Source organism: Gobio gobio, assembly GCF_949357685.1.
Source record: "Gobio gobio genome assembly, chromosome: 22".
Taxonomy (NCBI): Eukaryota; Metazoa; Chordata; class Actinopteri; order Cypriniformes; family Gobionidae; genus Gobio; species Gobio gobio.
The window spans coordinates 37,281,711-37,299,735 of NC_137118.1; the positions used below are offsets into that span (position 1 = coordinate 37,281,711).

An 18,025-nucleotide genomic window follows, 5' to 3' on the forward strand; every position below is an offset into this window, starting at 1 on the left:
GAAGTCTAAAAATTCAAAACCTCTGAGGTGAGACAGGCAGAAATCACCATTTTAAGGGTACATTTGATGTGTGTAATACTAGCTATATTTGCATTTAAAATGTAAACGTATTCATGGAAAGTGCCTTTGTCCTTTAGAACAGTTTTCGACATTCAGATGCGTGGACCATTTCTCAGCATGATAGCATGACTGGGCTTTAAATTGGTCTTTAAAAGGCCTCTGAGTTTTCAAGAGAAGGGAATTAGGCAGCTTGACAGAATTGATCATCTTCTCAACACAACCTAATCTGGTTCTCCAAATAAGATATCATCTCCCCTAAGAAATATCTTCTTCTCTGTCAGTCCAGATGGTCAATTCATAGTGAAAACACTTTTATTTTTCTCAGAATGGTTGTGTGTGTGTGTGTGCATGTCTGGTTTTCTGTATTGATGGTCTCTTTTTGAAGTCTTTGCGTATACATTGGTGCACATCAAATACTCTCACTATGTTAATTGACCTCTTGAGGCATGTTTAATTCAACAAAAAACAACGAGCAAACCCTTTCCTGATATAGAGTTACTGATTATTGTGAACTTTTAGTGGATATCGGCCTTCCTCCCAACAAGGCCACGATCAACCTGAGCCATTCAAAAAGATCAAGCAGCTTTGACTTCATTATTTATTGTGTTTCAAGGTTGCTCTGAGAGTATGTAGTCGCTTTGAAGTACAGGTTAGTTAAGAAAAAAAGCTTCTTCAGCAATCATACAAACACATAATGAAGATCAATAAATACTGTGCAGATTCATGTTTATTTCATTGGGCAAATCCAAGCCATGCAATGCACAGAGCAGTGATTTCTGAAGTATTCAGGACTTTGTGGCAGAAAGATTCAGACCATGTCCATCTTTTGAAGAGCAGAGAGTGGAGGGTGGAATTGGAGGCCTTCTGATTCCTCTTGGCTAACAGCTCGGTTTTGAATTTGTGAGTTTTGAAGACTCAGTTGAGAAATCAATCCAGAAATCAAAGTGATTCATGTTCCACTTCTGTCGTGCACGATGTCTTTTGCTTGGAGTGGCGAGGGCCAGGGACCAGCCGAACCTATTTTCTGATATGGGAGAGCTCTCGATCCTCGAAAGCAAGTGCAATTTTGCACGGCATTTTCCAAAACTACTGCCAATCTTTAAGGCCGTCTTCAGCAGAATAAGTTGCAGTCTTATTTTTGCTGGTGGGCCTGAGGAGGACAACAGATCAGCTGTGTGAAAGTGATGTTTTAGTAGGATGCTTCCATAGTTTTATTGGTTTGGTTTGGTTTGTTTGTTTTTCCAGTACAGGATTATTTATATACAGTATATATATATATTTTACAATTGATTTTTTTTCCTGTCGTGGCAAAGCTACATTTTCACCATCAATACTCCATGTTCATGTTCCTTCAAAAATCATTCTAATATGCTGATTTGCTCAATTAACATTTCTTCTTATTCTTTTTCTTCTTATTCTTATTCTAATCAATGTTGGTTTTTTATAACCATTATACACTACAATCAGGGCTGTACGCAGGGTTGTATAAATGCAGAGGTCCTTGCTAAAGTGATGTTGCTAGGGGGGATGGGAGGCGCATGTGTAGAATTTCCTGATCTACACATGTGCATCTTAATGTGTTTAAAGGACAAACAAAGGATAACAATAGCTTTAAAAGCATCTCAGTGGGCAGTAGCATATATATTATTAAGCAGATAACAGATTCTTAAACATGAGGATCATATTAAATGTTGCAATAAATGATCCACACTACAAAATGGAAATAGCTGAATATTTATGCTTATTGTTGACAATACATGATGGCATATTTGAAACAGGAATGGCCTTAAATAAGAAATGTTTCAAGGATTATTTTGCATAGATGTTACATTTGAATGAAATGCCAATGCAATCCTTCTGTGTCCAGAGAAATTAGCAATTTATATGAGCATTAAAGATTGGTTTCAGCAATTAGTTTTTTCCTTAATTGGTCAATGTTTTGGACTAACCAGTTCAATTGCTCAGTCATAAAGACCTATTGGCTTGATGAAAAAAGATGCGCAAACACAGACAAGCGGAGTGATAAAACAGTGAAAAGTTCAAGTGCTGGTAACACATTTGAGGACCATATAGCTATATACATACCACTATTGTGAAATTATATTTAATAGGTGCTTGTGTTGTTAAATTGAGCTTATAGTTTCCACCGTAATTAACAAAGAACATAAATAGGAATACATTGTACTAATACCTGTACAATACCTGCTCTTCCTCTCTCATCTCCATCACCTTCTCTCTCTCTCTTTTTCTCTCACACTCTTTATCTTGACCAGTATATCTCCCCTTGCCAAATCTGAGCTTTGATTGATTGATTCAGTCTTTGCAAACTGACTGTTTCTCTCGTTTAAAACTTCTATCGTAAAACAGCTACATCTCCGACCATTAACTGAAAGCGTGGTGAAGCGTCTAGAATTCACGCTCGGCTCGCATGGCTTCTGTGAACATAAAGCCTACTTTGATTTGACAGGGCTCGACAATAAGGACTGCCCGATGGCCTGGGGCCAACGCAAAAGACACTCAGGCAAGTTGAACTGTAGGGTTAGGGTTAGGGAACTGTTACTTGTCCGCTCGGGCCAGTGCTGCATCGTCACTGAAGTAGATCATTTTCCCATTTGTAAGCCTTGCCTATTTAAATATCCAAGCGCACATAGACGAGAAAGTGCCCGTGTCTCTCAAGTTTGGTTCTCGCACAGCGCAGCAACACTAGCTAAGCGCACCCGCGTGTCTCACAGTGCGCGAAAATTCACACAAAATTATGACAAAAAAGCTGTCTTGTCGAGTAGCATCGTAAACATAATTGGTTATGTCTTTTAAATTAACATAAACATGAAATATGCCAGTCAAAACCAGCGTTTTTGTCATTTTCACAAGTTTCATGGCCCACAGTATATCTTGTATGAATATCTGAACATGCAATATATCAAAAGAAAGAACAGACCCTCTGCTTTATTATAGCTTCATGCATTTTTTTTTAATCAACAGAAAAAACCTGAGAAAATCGCGTTTTTGTCAAATACATCCAGGTCTGATTCAGAACGATGAAAACACAGATGGAGTAGATCGAGTCCATCAACACCCCAAAGCTTCACAGTCCTGTAGCTCATCCTGGGTCCACATTTCATTCAATAACACAGCCGTTTTGATTTAGATGCTGTTTATTGCTGATGATAGCATTATTTTTCATATGCATCTGCTTATATGAGATCACTCGTTTCTGCTTCTTTTTCGCCTGTGTTTTGATCTGGAGATTATGTACTCATTCAGAAGATGTGTAATAGCATGAAAACAGGGAAATCCATAAAATATCGTCAATGGCAGGGTAGTGTTTTTTTCTTTTATACAGTCTATGGTTTTCTCATAAAAGACGAGATAACAAAAGACAGAAAAAAATCACTCACTGCTCTTGACTGAATAACTTTAATAAGGGAACATCTATATTTATACAGTGAAGACTATGAAGGCATATTTTACTATTTTACTATTTCTGTACCTGAAAATTTAGTTTAGACCTACTTGAAAACCAGAAAATAACTGTTTTTCATTTGTATGTTTGTTCTGTTGTATTTATTTGTACTGTTCTATTACGTGTTCTTATTTCATTACAGACTGTCTTTAACAATATTAAATATGTATATGAGTTAGGCTTTTTGGAGTCAACCTTATTTATTAAGGTTACATGGATCAAAAACAACCAAAAACCCAACCGGGCCAGTAGAAAAAAATCCTTAGCGCTGAGTTTTTTGGGGAACACGAGCTCGTCGCACCACATGAGCATCGCAATAGCATCACGGCTCTCTATTTGAGCGCACAAAAGATGCAACATGTGAACGGCTCCTAGAGCAGCTCAGATGAGGTTGGTTATCGTGGCGATATGCAATATCATTGCAGCACCAAACTAGAGTTAATATTAGCCTATTTTTTCACAACCCTCATTATTTGCACTACAGAAAATTACAGAGGTCCGGACCTCTGGGACCTCAATAGGGGGTACGGCCCTGACTACAATGCCCAGTTTGAGGTAGAATTTTTTTAAAGAAAGAAATTAATACTTTTATTCAACAAAGATGCACTAAATTGATCAAAAGAGACAAAATAGTATAACAAAAAATACCAACAATAATTGATTTCTGAAGGATCATATAACACTGAAGACTGGAGTAATGAATTTTTATTATATTTTGTTTTCTCAAATAAAGGCAGCCTTTGTGATTATAAGAGAGTTCTTTCAAAAGCATTGCAAACTAAACTTTTGACCGGTTTATAAAAGCAGAGTAATCCTCAATCATGATGAGCCATTTTTACAACTCACGTTTTTTGTGGACCGTGAAGAAAATCGTTTGTAATAATTCCTTTGCACGCTAGATTAATCAGCCACCTGTTTCTGTAGCTCAGGTAGGTGCTCGCTTTTCTCATCTAACACTGATGTAAGGCACGGGAATGTTCGAAGAATAACAATAAAGCAATCTTGTTTTCTTCGGCGTTTGACCAATTTCACCATACCATTGGAGGCTTATGACACGCAATTTCTAAACACCGCTGAAGCACTGTGGTAAAGTAGTCCTTTGACAACAAGACAACAGAGCTGATTGCCTCTTGCACAAAAGGCTCTTATATTTCTCCTCTCTCTCTCTCTCTCTCTCTCTCTGTCTTTCTCTCTGGAGGTGGTAAGGATGCTAGAGGGCCGTTTTTTAATGAGCTGTAGCATCAGCAGCACTCAGGCATAAATTGCTGACACTGTTTACTGCAGGCGTTTTGCTCCTCTCAGCTGACCCTTTAGCTTCCATAGCCACAGTTAAATAAAGCTGCTTCTGCTCTTCCACAGGTAAGATATTCAGACAGATCCTAAATCCACCTCATAAAATCCTAATTATTTCACGGATCCGATTCGTTCAGGACGAACATTAAAGGCAAGTGGCAATCAAGATTGACCCTATTTACTTTCATAGTAAATGTCGCTCGTCTTATTGTCCGCAATTCATCAGTAATCGCTACTTTCTCTCTGTATATTTATATACATTATCATTCAAAAGTTTGAAGTCGGATTTCTTATTCGGATTTTCTTATTTCTTCATCAAATTTTTTTTCCCACCACCATGTCCCTTTAGGGGCTCGGTAGAAATCATTCTAATATGCTGGTTTGCTGCTCAAGAAACCGTTCTTATTATTATCAGTGTTGAAAACATTAGTGCTGCTTAATATTATTGTGGAAACCGTAATTTTTTCGTAACAATGCAAAAGTCTTTTTCTGTCACATTTGATCAATTCAATCCATCATTGCTTAATAAAAATATTAATTTCTTTAAAGCTACACTGTGTAACTTTTTTTGTTTATTCTTAGCTAAAAACACTTAGTTCTTTCAAAAATATATGTGCTCATTAATGTATATTTACTTCTTTCAAGTAATAAAGTATTCTCGTAAGTTTATAATATGCCATTGAAAATACATACGGGTGAGGGGTTCGAATGCCGGTCGCCATGTTGCCCCTCCATCTTGAAAGTACATTAGCCAAAGAGGGACATGCCCGTAAATTCAAGCTTCGCCTTTCGCGTTTTAACACTCGATGGCACCGTGTCGAATGTGGACGAGGTCGAACTGAAAGCCATGTTAATCTTGGACTAAATCGGCCACCGTAGGAGTTAAAACGAAATCGGAATTGAGAGGAACAGAAACAAAAATTCTCTGGATGGTCATATACCTTTTCACCACTAGATGGGGGAAAATATCACACAGTGTAGCTTTAAAAAAAAAAAATCTAACTGACCCATACATTGGAATGCTAGTGTATATACACTGATCAGGCATGGTGACGTGAAGTGAATATCACTAATTGTCTCTTCATCACGGCACCTGTTAGAGCAGGGGTCTCAAACTCGCGGCCCGCAGGATGATATTTTGTGGCCCCCTTCTTGACAGCAAAGTTTATTGTTAGTGTGGCCCGCGCGTTGCTCTGAAAAGCCCCTTTTTGCTAAATCGTTGCTTGTGCAGCGCTTGACGCGTTTGCCACGCTTGCTGCCTCCTTTGTGTGTGTGTGTGTGTGTGTGTGAGAGAGAGAGTTGGCTCGCCCCTCCCTCGTGCAGTATATTTGATTGACACTGCGTGATTGACAGGAACAGACGAACGAAGCTGATCAGACAGTTGAAACGAATGTGGTCTAACAGCGCTCGTCAATGTCAAAATGATTGAGATGGCCAATCAAATCAAAGTAGGCGGGGTTTACGTTCTCTTTTGGCTCGTGCACATTGCACAGTCTTCACACACAGAGCGCGTCAATCTATCGCCTAATGATGTTGCTGAGAGAGACTCTATTCTTTCCGGTGAAATCACAAAACTAAATGCAAACGTGACCATGGTCTTATTATAAAATCATTGATGAACATCTTTGATTTTAATGAAGAAAAACTATATGAGGGCGGATTAGAAACCGGAACCTTTGACACGGTTGACAAAAATTCTACCACCAGACCACTAGGGAATCCTTAAGTTCATTGGGGAATATCGGGACTAATAATATATTTGACGCAAATTAATGCAAATATTGTTTACAAATAGTCCCAAAAAGATTATTTCCCAACTAGAATTAGACCTAGAATTTCGCTCACTGTTCTGTTTTATCTGGTTACGGCCTTGCTGTGAATTAGTCTATCATTTAAAATAAAATTAAAATCATTCATTATTTCATATTACATGATTTAATTTCTATAGGCTATATTTAGTTCAAATTCAGAGGAACAGTTCATGTTCAGAAGAAACATTCATGTTGAAGAACTGTTAATAATAAAGATTGAGAAGATTGGATCAGTTGTGCTACTTTTTTTTTTGAATACTTTTTATGTGGAATACTTGATGCGGTCCAGTCTGACCTAGAGTCTACCTCCAGCGGCCCCCAGGAAAAATGAGTTTGAGTTAGAGGGTGGGATATATTAAGCAGCAAGTGAAATCTTGTCCTTAAAGTTGATGTGTTAGAAGCAGGAATAAAAGGGCAAGCATAAGGATTTGAGCGAGTTTGACAAGGGCCAAATTGTGATGGCTAGACGACTGGGTCAGAGCATCTCCAAAACTGCAGCTCTTGTGGGCTGTTCCCAGTCTGCAGTTGTCAGTATCTATCAAAAGTGGTCCAAGGAAGGAACAGTGGTGAACCGGTGGCAGGGTCATGGCTGCGGCCAAGGCTCATTGTTGCACGTGGGGAGCGAAGGTTGGCCCGTGTGGTCTGATCAAACAGACAAGCTACTGTAGCTCAAATTGCTCAGGAAGTTAATGCTGATTCTGATAGAAAGGTCTCAGAATACACAGTGCATCGCAGTCTAGTCTGTTGCGTATGGGGCTGCATAGCTGTAGACCAGTCAGGGTCCCCATGCTGACCCCTGTCCACCTCCGAAAGCGCCAACAGTGGGCACATGATTATCAGAACTGGACCATGGAGCAATGGAAGAAGGTGGCCTGGTCTGATGAATCACGTTTTCTTTTACATCACGTAACAATGCAAAGTGCACCGTGTGCGTCACTTACCTGGGCAACACATGGCACCAGGATGCACTATGGGAAGAAACCAAGACAGCAGAGGCAGTGTGATGCTTTGGGCAATGTTCTGCTGGGAAACTTTGGGTCCTGCCATCCATATGGATGTTACTTTGACATGTACCACCTACCTTCATTGAAACGGTATTCCCTGGTGGCTGTGGCCTTTTTCAGCAGATAATGCGCCCTGCCACAAAGCAAAAATGGTTCAGGAATGGTTTGAGGAGCACAAAGAGTTTGAGGTGTTGACTTGGCCTCCAAATTCCCCAGATCTCAATCCAATCGAGCATCTGTGGGATGTGCTGAACAAACATGTCCGATCCATGGAGGCCGCACCTTGCAACTTACAGGACTTAAAGGATCTGCTGCTAACATCTTGGTGCCAGATACCACAGCACATCTTCAGGGGTCAAGTGTCCAAGCCTCGATGGGTCAGGGCTGTTTTGGCATCAAAAGGGGGACCAACACAATATTAGGTTATAATGTTATGTCTGATCAGTGTATACTATAACATTTTATAAAAAATATATATTTTTACAATATATATTTTTCTATATATCTTGTGTGTTTTAAATATTAATACATTATTCAAAGTATTATAATAATGATAATTAATAGTTAATAAATAATAAATATCCCTGCTCTTTTTGTGCACAATTTATCAGTGCTAGTTATTCTAAATACTTTATAATATTATTATATTTAAAAATCTTTTTTTTATATAAGCTCTACTTTATTTTGAAAAGCGGTTTAGTAGATCATGTGCTGCGGCGTATAGGGACAGCAACCTATTTTACCTTTTCAGGGCAGACAATTCACACTTCTTGAAATGATACCCTGGGAAATCAATTTCATGCAAAGCTCTCACCTAGGTATATATGTTCCAGTATTAACCCAAGCTTGAGTTCCTGCCAAATAAACCACAGGTTTTTTTTTTACATGACTTTTGCGGTAGATTTCAAAAGGGCAGTAATACAATAAACTCAATCAATCTTATATGTTGATCTTCTAAATAACTTCCCTGTCATCTTGCTCTCACTCACATTCTCGCTTGGAGTCTTTTCTCTGAGAGCGTTCAATGCCCTGCCTGCATGCTGTTTTTTTATCCCTTTGTTACGCTCAGAATTGACGTCTTCTGGGAGTGATATTTAAATCTGTGTCCAGGAAATGGAACCGCAGGAATCCAATAACAAAATTCATTTGTCTAGATTTGACTTGGGGTGCTTTGCCCACTGCGATGGGATGCGCCAAACCTCTGAATGTAATGATTGGATTTATTTATCTATTTGTGGCTCTCATTAGAGGTGTCCATGGTTCCCAGAGCCCCTGCTGTGGATATTGGTCTGCTTTCATGAAGCACAGCTACTGGGTCTCATAAACAAAAGATGCTGTGACACGATGGTTAGAGATGGTGAGATGTATTTATCGTTTTGCATCTGTTAAGGCCTGTTCACACCAGGAACGATAACTATATTAGTGTCTACATTGACACACAACATCTTTCTCTTTATTGTATGTTGTCTGCCGCTTTAAAGGGGTTATGACCGGGATTTTTTTGTTATTTTAATCCGTCTTATAATGTCAATTGTAAAGTTGTAAAGGGTTTTTGCTCAAAAAAATTTGGAAAAACAATAATTGTCTTCCATTCTTATCCTATGTCTGAAATTATCCGTTTTTAAAGGCTGGCTTCTTTAAAGCTGCACTGTGTAACTTTTCCGTCGACTAGAGGTTGCCTATTCAAAACAAAGGCGTAGTTTGATGACGCAACGTTTGAGCGCAGAATCTTAGGACATGTGGTCTTCACCTTACAGCCGGTGGAAAATAATCGGGATAGGACTCGGGCAGAAATCATGTTCATGGATGCAATTATTAACGTTACTGTAGTATAAAGCAGAGCAGGACCAAGTGTTGTGGGAGCTGAGCAAGGCCGCTGAAGCGATTGTTAATAAGAAGAGCGGAACACAGCAGCGGGACTGTTATTATGGCATAGTCGCCGGTGCCAGCGCCACTTCCACTTTTCCGGTCATGAGTATGAGGTAACGCAGCTCTGTTTATCATATCAGATACATCTGAGTGTGTTGAAGACGCTCGACGGCTGCTATGACACTTGTTGCACACTAAGTAAGAGTAAAGCACTTCTGCAAAATAAAAACAAAATAGAAACCGAGGGTAACGCAGATATGACGCAATTGAGAGGCGACTTCCTCACTTGTCCCGGTTCCTTGGTTAAAATAGAAATTTACTCATGATTTACAAATAGTTGGAAACATTTGGGATATTGTAAGTACTCAACTGAACAAAATATATAACCACCTAGTGGTACATTTTTTACATAGTGCATCTTTAAGGCTTGTCAGTAAATGGCAACTGTTATGATTGGCTAATGTCATTGCATAGGAAACAGTATCAATGCCCACTCGCTATTGCACATGCGTAAAACATTATCTTATAAGCATTATGGAATCGTTTAAGGCCCGTTCACACCAAGGACGATAACTATAAAGATAACAATAAAGATATAGTTCTAAAAATCATTCTCACTATTAAAGTATACACTGTAAAAATATACACTGTAAAAATAAAAAAACGGAAAATGTACTGGTCATTTTTTGCCAGGACATTATCCAGTAATTTTACGGAAATTTCCATTAACCCTTAAAGCTACACTGTGTAACTTTTTTAGTTTATTCTTAGCTAAAAACACTTAGTTATTTCAAAAATATATGTGCTCATAAATGTATATTTACTTCTTTCAAGTAATAAAGTATTCTCGTAAGTTTATAATATGCCATTGAAAATACATATGGGTGAGGGGTTCGAATGCAGGTCGCCATGTTGCCCCTCCATCTTGAAAGTACATTAGCCAAAGAAGGACATACCCATAAATTCAAGCTTCGCCTTTCGCGTTTTAACACTCGATGGCACCGTGTCGAATGTGGACGAGGTCGAACTGGAAGCCATGTTAATCTTGGACTAAATCGGCCACCGTAGGAGTTAAAACGAAATCGGAATTGAGAGGAACAGAAACTAATATTCACTGGATGGTCATATACCTTTTCACCGCTAGATGGGGGAAAATATCACACAGTGTAGCTTTAAAACACAAACTAATGCAATGTGTAATTCAAAGTACAGGTAAAACACCTGTAAAAAAAAACGATATGGAAAATTCCTTCATATATATATATATATATATATATACAGAACATTATGCCCTATTTTTACTGACTTTTTTTTTTTTTTACAGTGTAGCAGATTTCCCACCACATCTATATGATAACAATATAGAGAAACAATATCGTTGGAATCATTTTCAGAATGATTTTATCCAGCTGATGAACGATACAGTTCTTGGTGTGAACGGGCCTTTACTCATGATTTGTGATGCAGATGCTGTCAGTTCCAATACATTTGGCTTCTTCATCTGTCAAAAGAAGTTTCTTTGCGAACGTCCCATTATAAAGTGTCTGGTTTACAAAACAATGGCTTCTATTTGCTATTTTAACTACTCAATGCAATTCTCGCATCTGGTGTAGGCAAATGTCAGCCATTAAGCGACTGAATGGCAGTGGGCGGGGCCTATGGTGTCATTATGTAAAACTGTTCGTCAGTGTCTTGCGCTGTAGGCAGTCATTTGCAAATAGATTTGCATGTGTAGCGTCACAAATCCCACAATATCCAAACAAGCCATTTTGTTTGTAATGAGAAGGACATTTTAAGCATTGAAACTTGCAGGATATTTTAATGGTACAGCGACCTCTAATATGCAAAAAGATCAAGGCAAGTTTGATTTCTCATGTCATGACTCCTTTAAATGCTTGAGCTCTTTAAAGCAGGATGGATTCTGGTTGGCTGTCAATTTCATCACTCATCAGATGGAAGAAATCATTGTAAAAAGTGATTCCAATTATATTGTTTTTCGGTGCCGTTATCATTGAAGCTGTCGTGTGGACTCTTTGACATTTAGAACGATTGTTAAAACTATATCTTTATCGTTATAGTTATCGCCCTTGGTGTGAACAGCCTTTAGAAGATGATCAGGTATTCAATGTGGGTCTTTAAAAGATTTGGCCAGTGAAAAGAGCACTTACATTAAGTTGTACTCCTGTATTAAGTTGTAAAAGCACTGTTTCACTTGTTCTCGATTCATTTAAAGTGTCTGCGGATGACTTTTGTCATGCATGTAGACTTAACTTTCAAACACAGTTCAAGTATAATGCGAACAACCACACATCTTTAGAAAGGCTCCTTTAAAACATTCCCTATTAACTGTGTTATTAGTCTGAGTCCAGCTCAAAAGCGCTGAAGGCTGTGCTGTTCATTAGTTGTGATTGTCTTTACACTGCATGTGGGAAAGTCTGGCCAACGTTCTCATATTCAGCAAGATTGGAGGTGAGAAGCAATTCTAAACATTGCCACTTTTGGAAGTTATTGCAGATGCATAATATTTACATTCCCACTCATCTCTAATGTAAACTTTTAATGAAGTTTGCATGTTTTCGTCAAACTTTGAATATTTTTATTACTTCATTGCTGGAGGACTGTCTGTGACATTTCATCATAAGTTTCATAAGTGTTTGAAATGTCAAGGGAAGTCTGAAGATCACTCAGAAACATTGAATAGTGTGGGTATAATGGGCTGTGCTCTTGTCTTTACTCCCACCATCATTCTTTGAATTAATATTTTGAAATGTAATCATTGTTGTCTCCATCATTTGTCATCATTTAACGGTATGATTTTCCTAGTGTGGAACATAAATGGAGATTTTTACCTCTCTGTTAACACTGCTCTTTTCAATACAATGAAAGTGATTTGGATGCACAACCTCTATCAAAACATGTCAAAAGTGCACCGTCAAAATGAGCTCTCGTGTCTCCTTCATACTTACTCAAACTTCGTCATCTACCATATTTGAATAAACACAAATAAGATTTGACAGTTGAGGTTTAAGGAAATAAGTTGTGATGATGATTGTATGGGTCAAGAACACCATGAAGGTGAGTCGCTTTCCACCGTCAGCGGAATTCTGGTAGAAATGTATGATGACAGTGGAAAATGAAACCAATGGAACGGCAAAGAGGGTAGCTTAAAGGGTTAGTTTACCCAAAAATGAAAATTCTGTCATTAATTACTTACCCTCATGTCGTTCGACACCCGTAAGACCTCCGTTCATCTTCGGAACAGAAATGAAGATATTTTAGTTGAAATCTGATGGCTCTGAAAGGTCTCCATTGGCACAATGCACGGTTCACTCTAAAGACCCTTAAAAGGTACTAAAGACGTCGTTACAAAGTCCATCTCACTACATTGGTTCTAAAATAACATTATAAATCGGCGAGAATATTTTTTGTGCGCATGTGTTTATACTTTTATACTGTTTTTGGTCAGTCTTTGCAATAAATACCTGTGACTGTACTTTTATTAGCCTGGGTAGGAGTGGGGTTAGTTGCTCCAAAATATAAAAGTAGCCTATAAATATTTATAAAATCATGTCTACTTGTATAAATGCAAAGGATTAAATGTGTCTTGATCTGACACATTGGGCAAACAACTGAAATCAATGGAGTACCCTGAGTGTCGAAAAATGACGATAAAGGGGTATCCTGGCCTGTGCGTTAAAAAGTGACACAGACGGGTCCTGACTAAGCGTCAATATGTGACGAGTTGGGAGTGAGAACATGTATGTGGTATTGTATGTTATTCACTAAAATGACTAGATTAAGTAAAAAATACATTTGCCATGTAATACTATGCTATATACCATGATTTTAAAGTTCTCTGCTATTATTGTGTAACAGTATTGCCCTGTTTACATCTGGTATTAAGATGTGTTTTGGTCGATCGGATCACAAGTGGACGACACTAAATACAGGTGTAAACGAGTCTAAAACATTTTGAGCTTGTCCACTTTCGACCACTTCCAGAGGTAGTCGAAAATGCATTGGGAAAATCGTGATCGGATTGCTTTTGTAGATAATGGTGGAAGCTAAATAATTTACTTTATAAAGTTTTAAATATGGATATTTTTCTTACACAAACACATCACTTCGCTTCAGAAGGCCTTTATTAACCCCCTGGAGCCGTGTGGAGCACTTTTATGATGGATAGATGCACTTTTATGGACTTCAAAAACGAGGCAACAATTCACTGCCGTTATAAAGCTTTGAAGAGCCAGGACATTTTAATATAAATTTTATTCGTCTGCTTGAAGAATGTCATATACACAGAGTAAATCATGGGCTAATTTTCATTTCGGGGTGAACTATCCCTTTAATGTGTAAACATTATGGGAAGCGCGCTAGCAAGATGAGATTTAAACTTTTTCGGCTGAAGACCCACGTTTGGTTTGAAGACGAAAAACGTGCCGAGCACAATGTTCTCTCACTCCTGATTTCTCTTTATCAGAGCAAAAACGAAAGCTGATGCTCTCAGTATGTTTTCATATGTAAATTGTGTGAGCTTAAACATACATTTACCCGCCTATCCCCTCGAAGAAATGAGGACAGAAATGGTTGAAAGTGGACAAAAGAGACGGATTAAAACACCAGGTGTAAACGGTTATGTGTCTCCCTCATCTACTTGTGATCCGATCGACCAAAACGCATCTTAATACCAGGTTTAAACAGGGCCTGAGTTTCTCACCTGTGTCTATTTTTATTGCTCTCAAGAAATTTGAGGTAAAGCCTCAGAAACAAAGGTTCTATTTAAATGACACAACTGAGAACTCTCATTATAAAGGAGCAAAAATCCAGGGGGCCATGCTATAAACACCCTTCATCATCTGTTTAGATGAACAAAATAGATGCATTAATGTGTTAAATACTTTAACAGAACTAAGATCACGTGTGAGAATTGGTGTTAACTTTAAACAGCTAAATTAGACAGCAGCATACAGAGAGAACATTAAGCTTGGCATCTCGGCTGTGTCACAGCGCCGTCCCGCAGAAATCCTGCCACATCAGTGGAAGGCCGAGCGCTATTTATGAAAGATACACCTCGCAGAGCTGCGCTTTATTGAATTTAAGACAAAAATCGACCAAAGTGGTCTCAGGAGACACACTAGGCTCCTCCGTCTCTCTGATGTGTCAACTGTTTTCACATTAAAAGACCAAAAAAGGTGAGGGAAAGAGACTTGAAAGGGTGAGATGTTTTTTTTTCCTTTCTCTCAGAGAATCTTCTGTGAATATATTCTCAGAGAAATACATATGCGCTTTCTATTGACGCTGTTATCCGCTTTTCCGAACGGCAAAAAATAACTCGGCCTGTCTCTCTCTGCAATTTAATGAGAACGGTAACACGTACTTTTCACCTCCCATATTGAAGACTGCTTACCTTCAGGGCACCTTTTCATTTGCAGCTCATTCTATTAGACTTCAAGGTGAACAGCCGTCTACGAGCGGCCGTTCCAGAGCACCACTGAGCCTGTCATCCGGCACTGGCGGAGTTTGACGTCAGGAAAGTTATTTTGCCTGCTAAGCTGAGTTTCTAGCAGTGAGAGCGGAGTTTGAGGAGCTTCGGCTGCGAGCCGCGAGCTGATTTATGGTGCAGGTGCTGCAGTCTTGTGGATCTCAGCAGTGTCATGTTCAGCTTTACTAACTGTGAGGCACCTACTCGTACTTCTGTGTGTCAGTGCACTTTATTAAGGATTCCAGTGACATAAAGTTGAAATTTATAGATTTATTCTTCAAAGTGAGTTTTGGGGGTTGGAGTAGATTTACTAGAGCCATAATAATGATCCTCAAGTAAAAGGCTGTTTTTTGTAAATCCTCTGGCAGGGGCAGTGAGCTCTGACAAATTGTATTTGATGATTTATAATTGTGACCTCCCTCGTTCATTCTTTCTCTCTTTCCTCTCTGTTTTAGGAAGCTGTGTTGTGTTTATCCAGCAGCCCCATGACCTGGTGGTTGTAGCCGGGCAACCCGTGACCCTGCCGTGCTCCATCACTGGATATCATGGCATGGTGCTGTGGGTCAAAGACGGTCTCGCTCTAGGGGTCAACCGAGACCTGTCAGGTAAGAGATTTTGCTATCGTGGCCTAACCTGTGGTGAAATAACTAGGCCTAAGTTGCTTGTGTACATGGTCATCCACATGTGTGCAATGGGTTGATTATATAATTGCAGTTAATTTATAATTTAAAATAAATGCAATTTAAGATTACAAAAGTAGCCTACAATCAATGGCTATAAAGTCTAGACATGAAATCCAAAACAATGACAAAATTTGCAATTAGAAGATATAAGCATTCAAAACTTCTCTCACTTCCACTAATATGGATCATTGATTTTGATGACATCACACTGCACTTCAGCTTCTCATCAGATATACTATCCAATCAAATGCTCTTTAGAGTCCGACGCTAAAATCGGTCACTTGTTCAGTGTTTTCTACATGGTGAATGGCACATGGTGCACTATATAGGGGATATGGAATGATAGTGTAAATATGTTAAATATGTTACGATATGTCCCGCCCTGTCTTCCTGCTTCAGTGGAAAAAACATATTTTCTAATCTCATGCTCTCTCATTGTAGGGGATAGATTTTTGTAAAAAATAAATTTAAATAAAGAAATAAAGAATTAACTACTGTTCAAATGCATGGGGTCTGCAATTTTTTTATTTTATTTTTGTTTTTTTAAATAAGTCCCTTTTTATGCTCATCTGCATTTATTTGTAATATTGTAAATATTTGTAATATAATATTGTGAGATTATTTTACAATTACAATAGCTTTTTTTTCTATTTAAATATATGTTCAAATGTAATTTATTCCTGTGATGGAATATATTATAATTGTTCCCGATTCTGATTAGTAGAAAGTTCAAAAGAACAGCATTTATTTGTTTATTTTTTTCAACATATATACACTACCAGTCAAAAGTTTGAAAACTGTACTATTTTGATTGTTTTGGAAAGAAGTCTCTTCTGCTCACCAAGGCTGCATTTATGTTATAAAAAATACAAAAAAGCTGCAATATTGTGAAATATTATTAAAACATAAAATAACTGTTTTCTATTTGAATATATTTTAAAATGTAATTTATTCCTGTGATCAAAGCTGTATTTTGAGCATCACTACTCCAGTGTCACATGATCCTTCAGAAATCATTCTAATATGATGATTTGCTGCTCAAGAAAGACTTTTGATTAATATTAATGTTGAAAGCAGTTGTGTAAAACCTTTTATTAGGATTCTTTGATGAATAGAAAGTTCAAAAGTAGAGTATTTATCTGAAATAGAAAGCTTTTGTAACATAATACTACCGTTCAAAAGTTTGGGGGCTGTAAGATTTTTTCTTTTTCTTTTTCTTTTGGGGGGTGGGGGGGGGGTATAACTTAAAGAAATTAATATATTTATTCAGCAAGGATGCATTAAATTGATAACGTCACAGTATATACATTTGTAATGTTGCAAAAGCTTTATATTTCAGATAAATGCTGAAAAAAACTGTTTTCAGCATTGATAATAATAATAATAAATGTTTCTTGAGCAGGAAATCGGCATATTAGAATGATTTCTGAAGGATCATGTGATACCAAAGACTTGTATGGCTATCACCAGACCAAGCTAAATTTAAGATTGAACATTGGTCTGGGGAGTCTGCTATGTATTTTCTACTGCACAAGAGGCGTGCATAAATTAAATGACTCTCTACGCAATTGGATAGTCCTTCAACCAATCAGACCACAAGAGGCGTGATCAACGGGCAACGACCCATCGCTTCTCTATCCGTCATCGTGTTAGACCCACCAATAGCGCGCCAGGTGGATAAGCCAGTCTCTGATTGGTTCCCGCAAAAGTGTAACAGACACAGGATAAATGAATGTACAGGTTTCCAGACTGAGTTGCAGGGCGAAATCAAATCACCGGCAGATCAGGCTGGGTTTACCCAGTCTAACTAAAGACTGGAGTAATGATGCTGAAAATTCAGCTTTGAATCACAGAAATAAATTGCATTTTAAAATATATTCAAATAGAAAAAAGTTATTTTAAATTGTAAAAATATTTCACAATCATACTGTTTTTGCTGTATTTTGAATCAAATAAATGCAGCCTTGGTGAGCAGAAGAGACTTATTTCAAAAATAATAAATATAGTACTGTTTCCAAACTTTTGACTGGAAGTGTATATCTGCTGTCACTTTTGATCAATTTAATGCATCCTTTATGAATAAAAGTATTAATTATTATAATTTTTTTTAAAACATCCTTCCGAGCCTGACTAAATAGTTTGACTAAATAGACTGACAAAAACATATTTTTTATTAAAATATGTATATTTCTAAATATTAATGTATTAAAACAAGTATTTTTTATCAACAGCACTGTTGTGCTGTGTACATTACATATACATTGTGTACATTATATTTTATTATCCAAATTTACGTTTTTTTTGCTTTGCTCTGCTTTGCAGTGTAAGTTACAGTCAGACTGATACCTGTCAAGATA

The 18,025-nt window shown here is 37.8% G+C and overlaps 1 protein-coding gene across 1 annotated transcript in view; it reads left to right on the forward strand.

The window, feature by feature from the left end:
* Window positions 1-18,025, forward strand: part of kirrel3a (kirre like nephrin family adhesion molecule 3a) — a 272,338-nt gene that overhangs the window by 127,927 nt on the left and 126,386 nt on the right. The window contains exon 2 of the mRNA XM_079804114.1: window positions 15,441-15,590. Within this exon, the coding sequence (XP_079660240.1) occupies window positions 15,441-15,590 (150 nt within the window). The remainder of the gene's footprint in view (window positions 1-15,440; window positions 15,591-18,025) is intronic.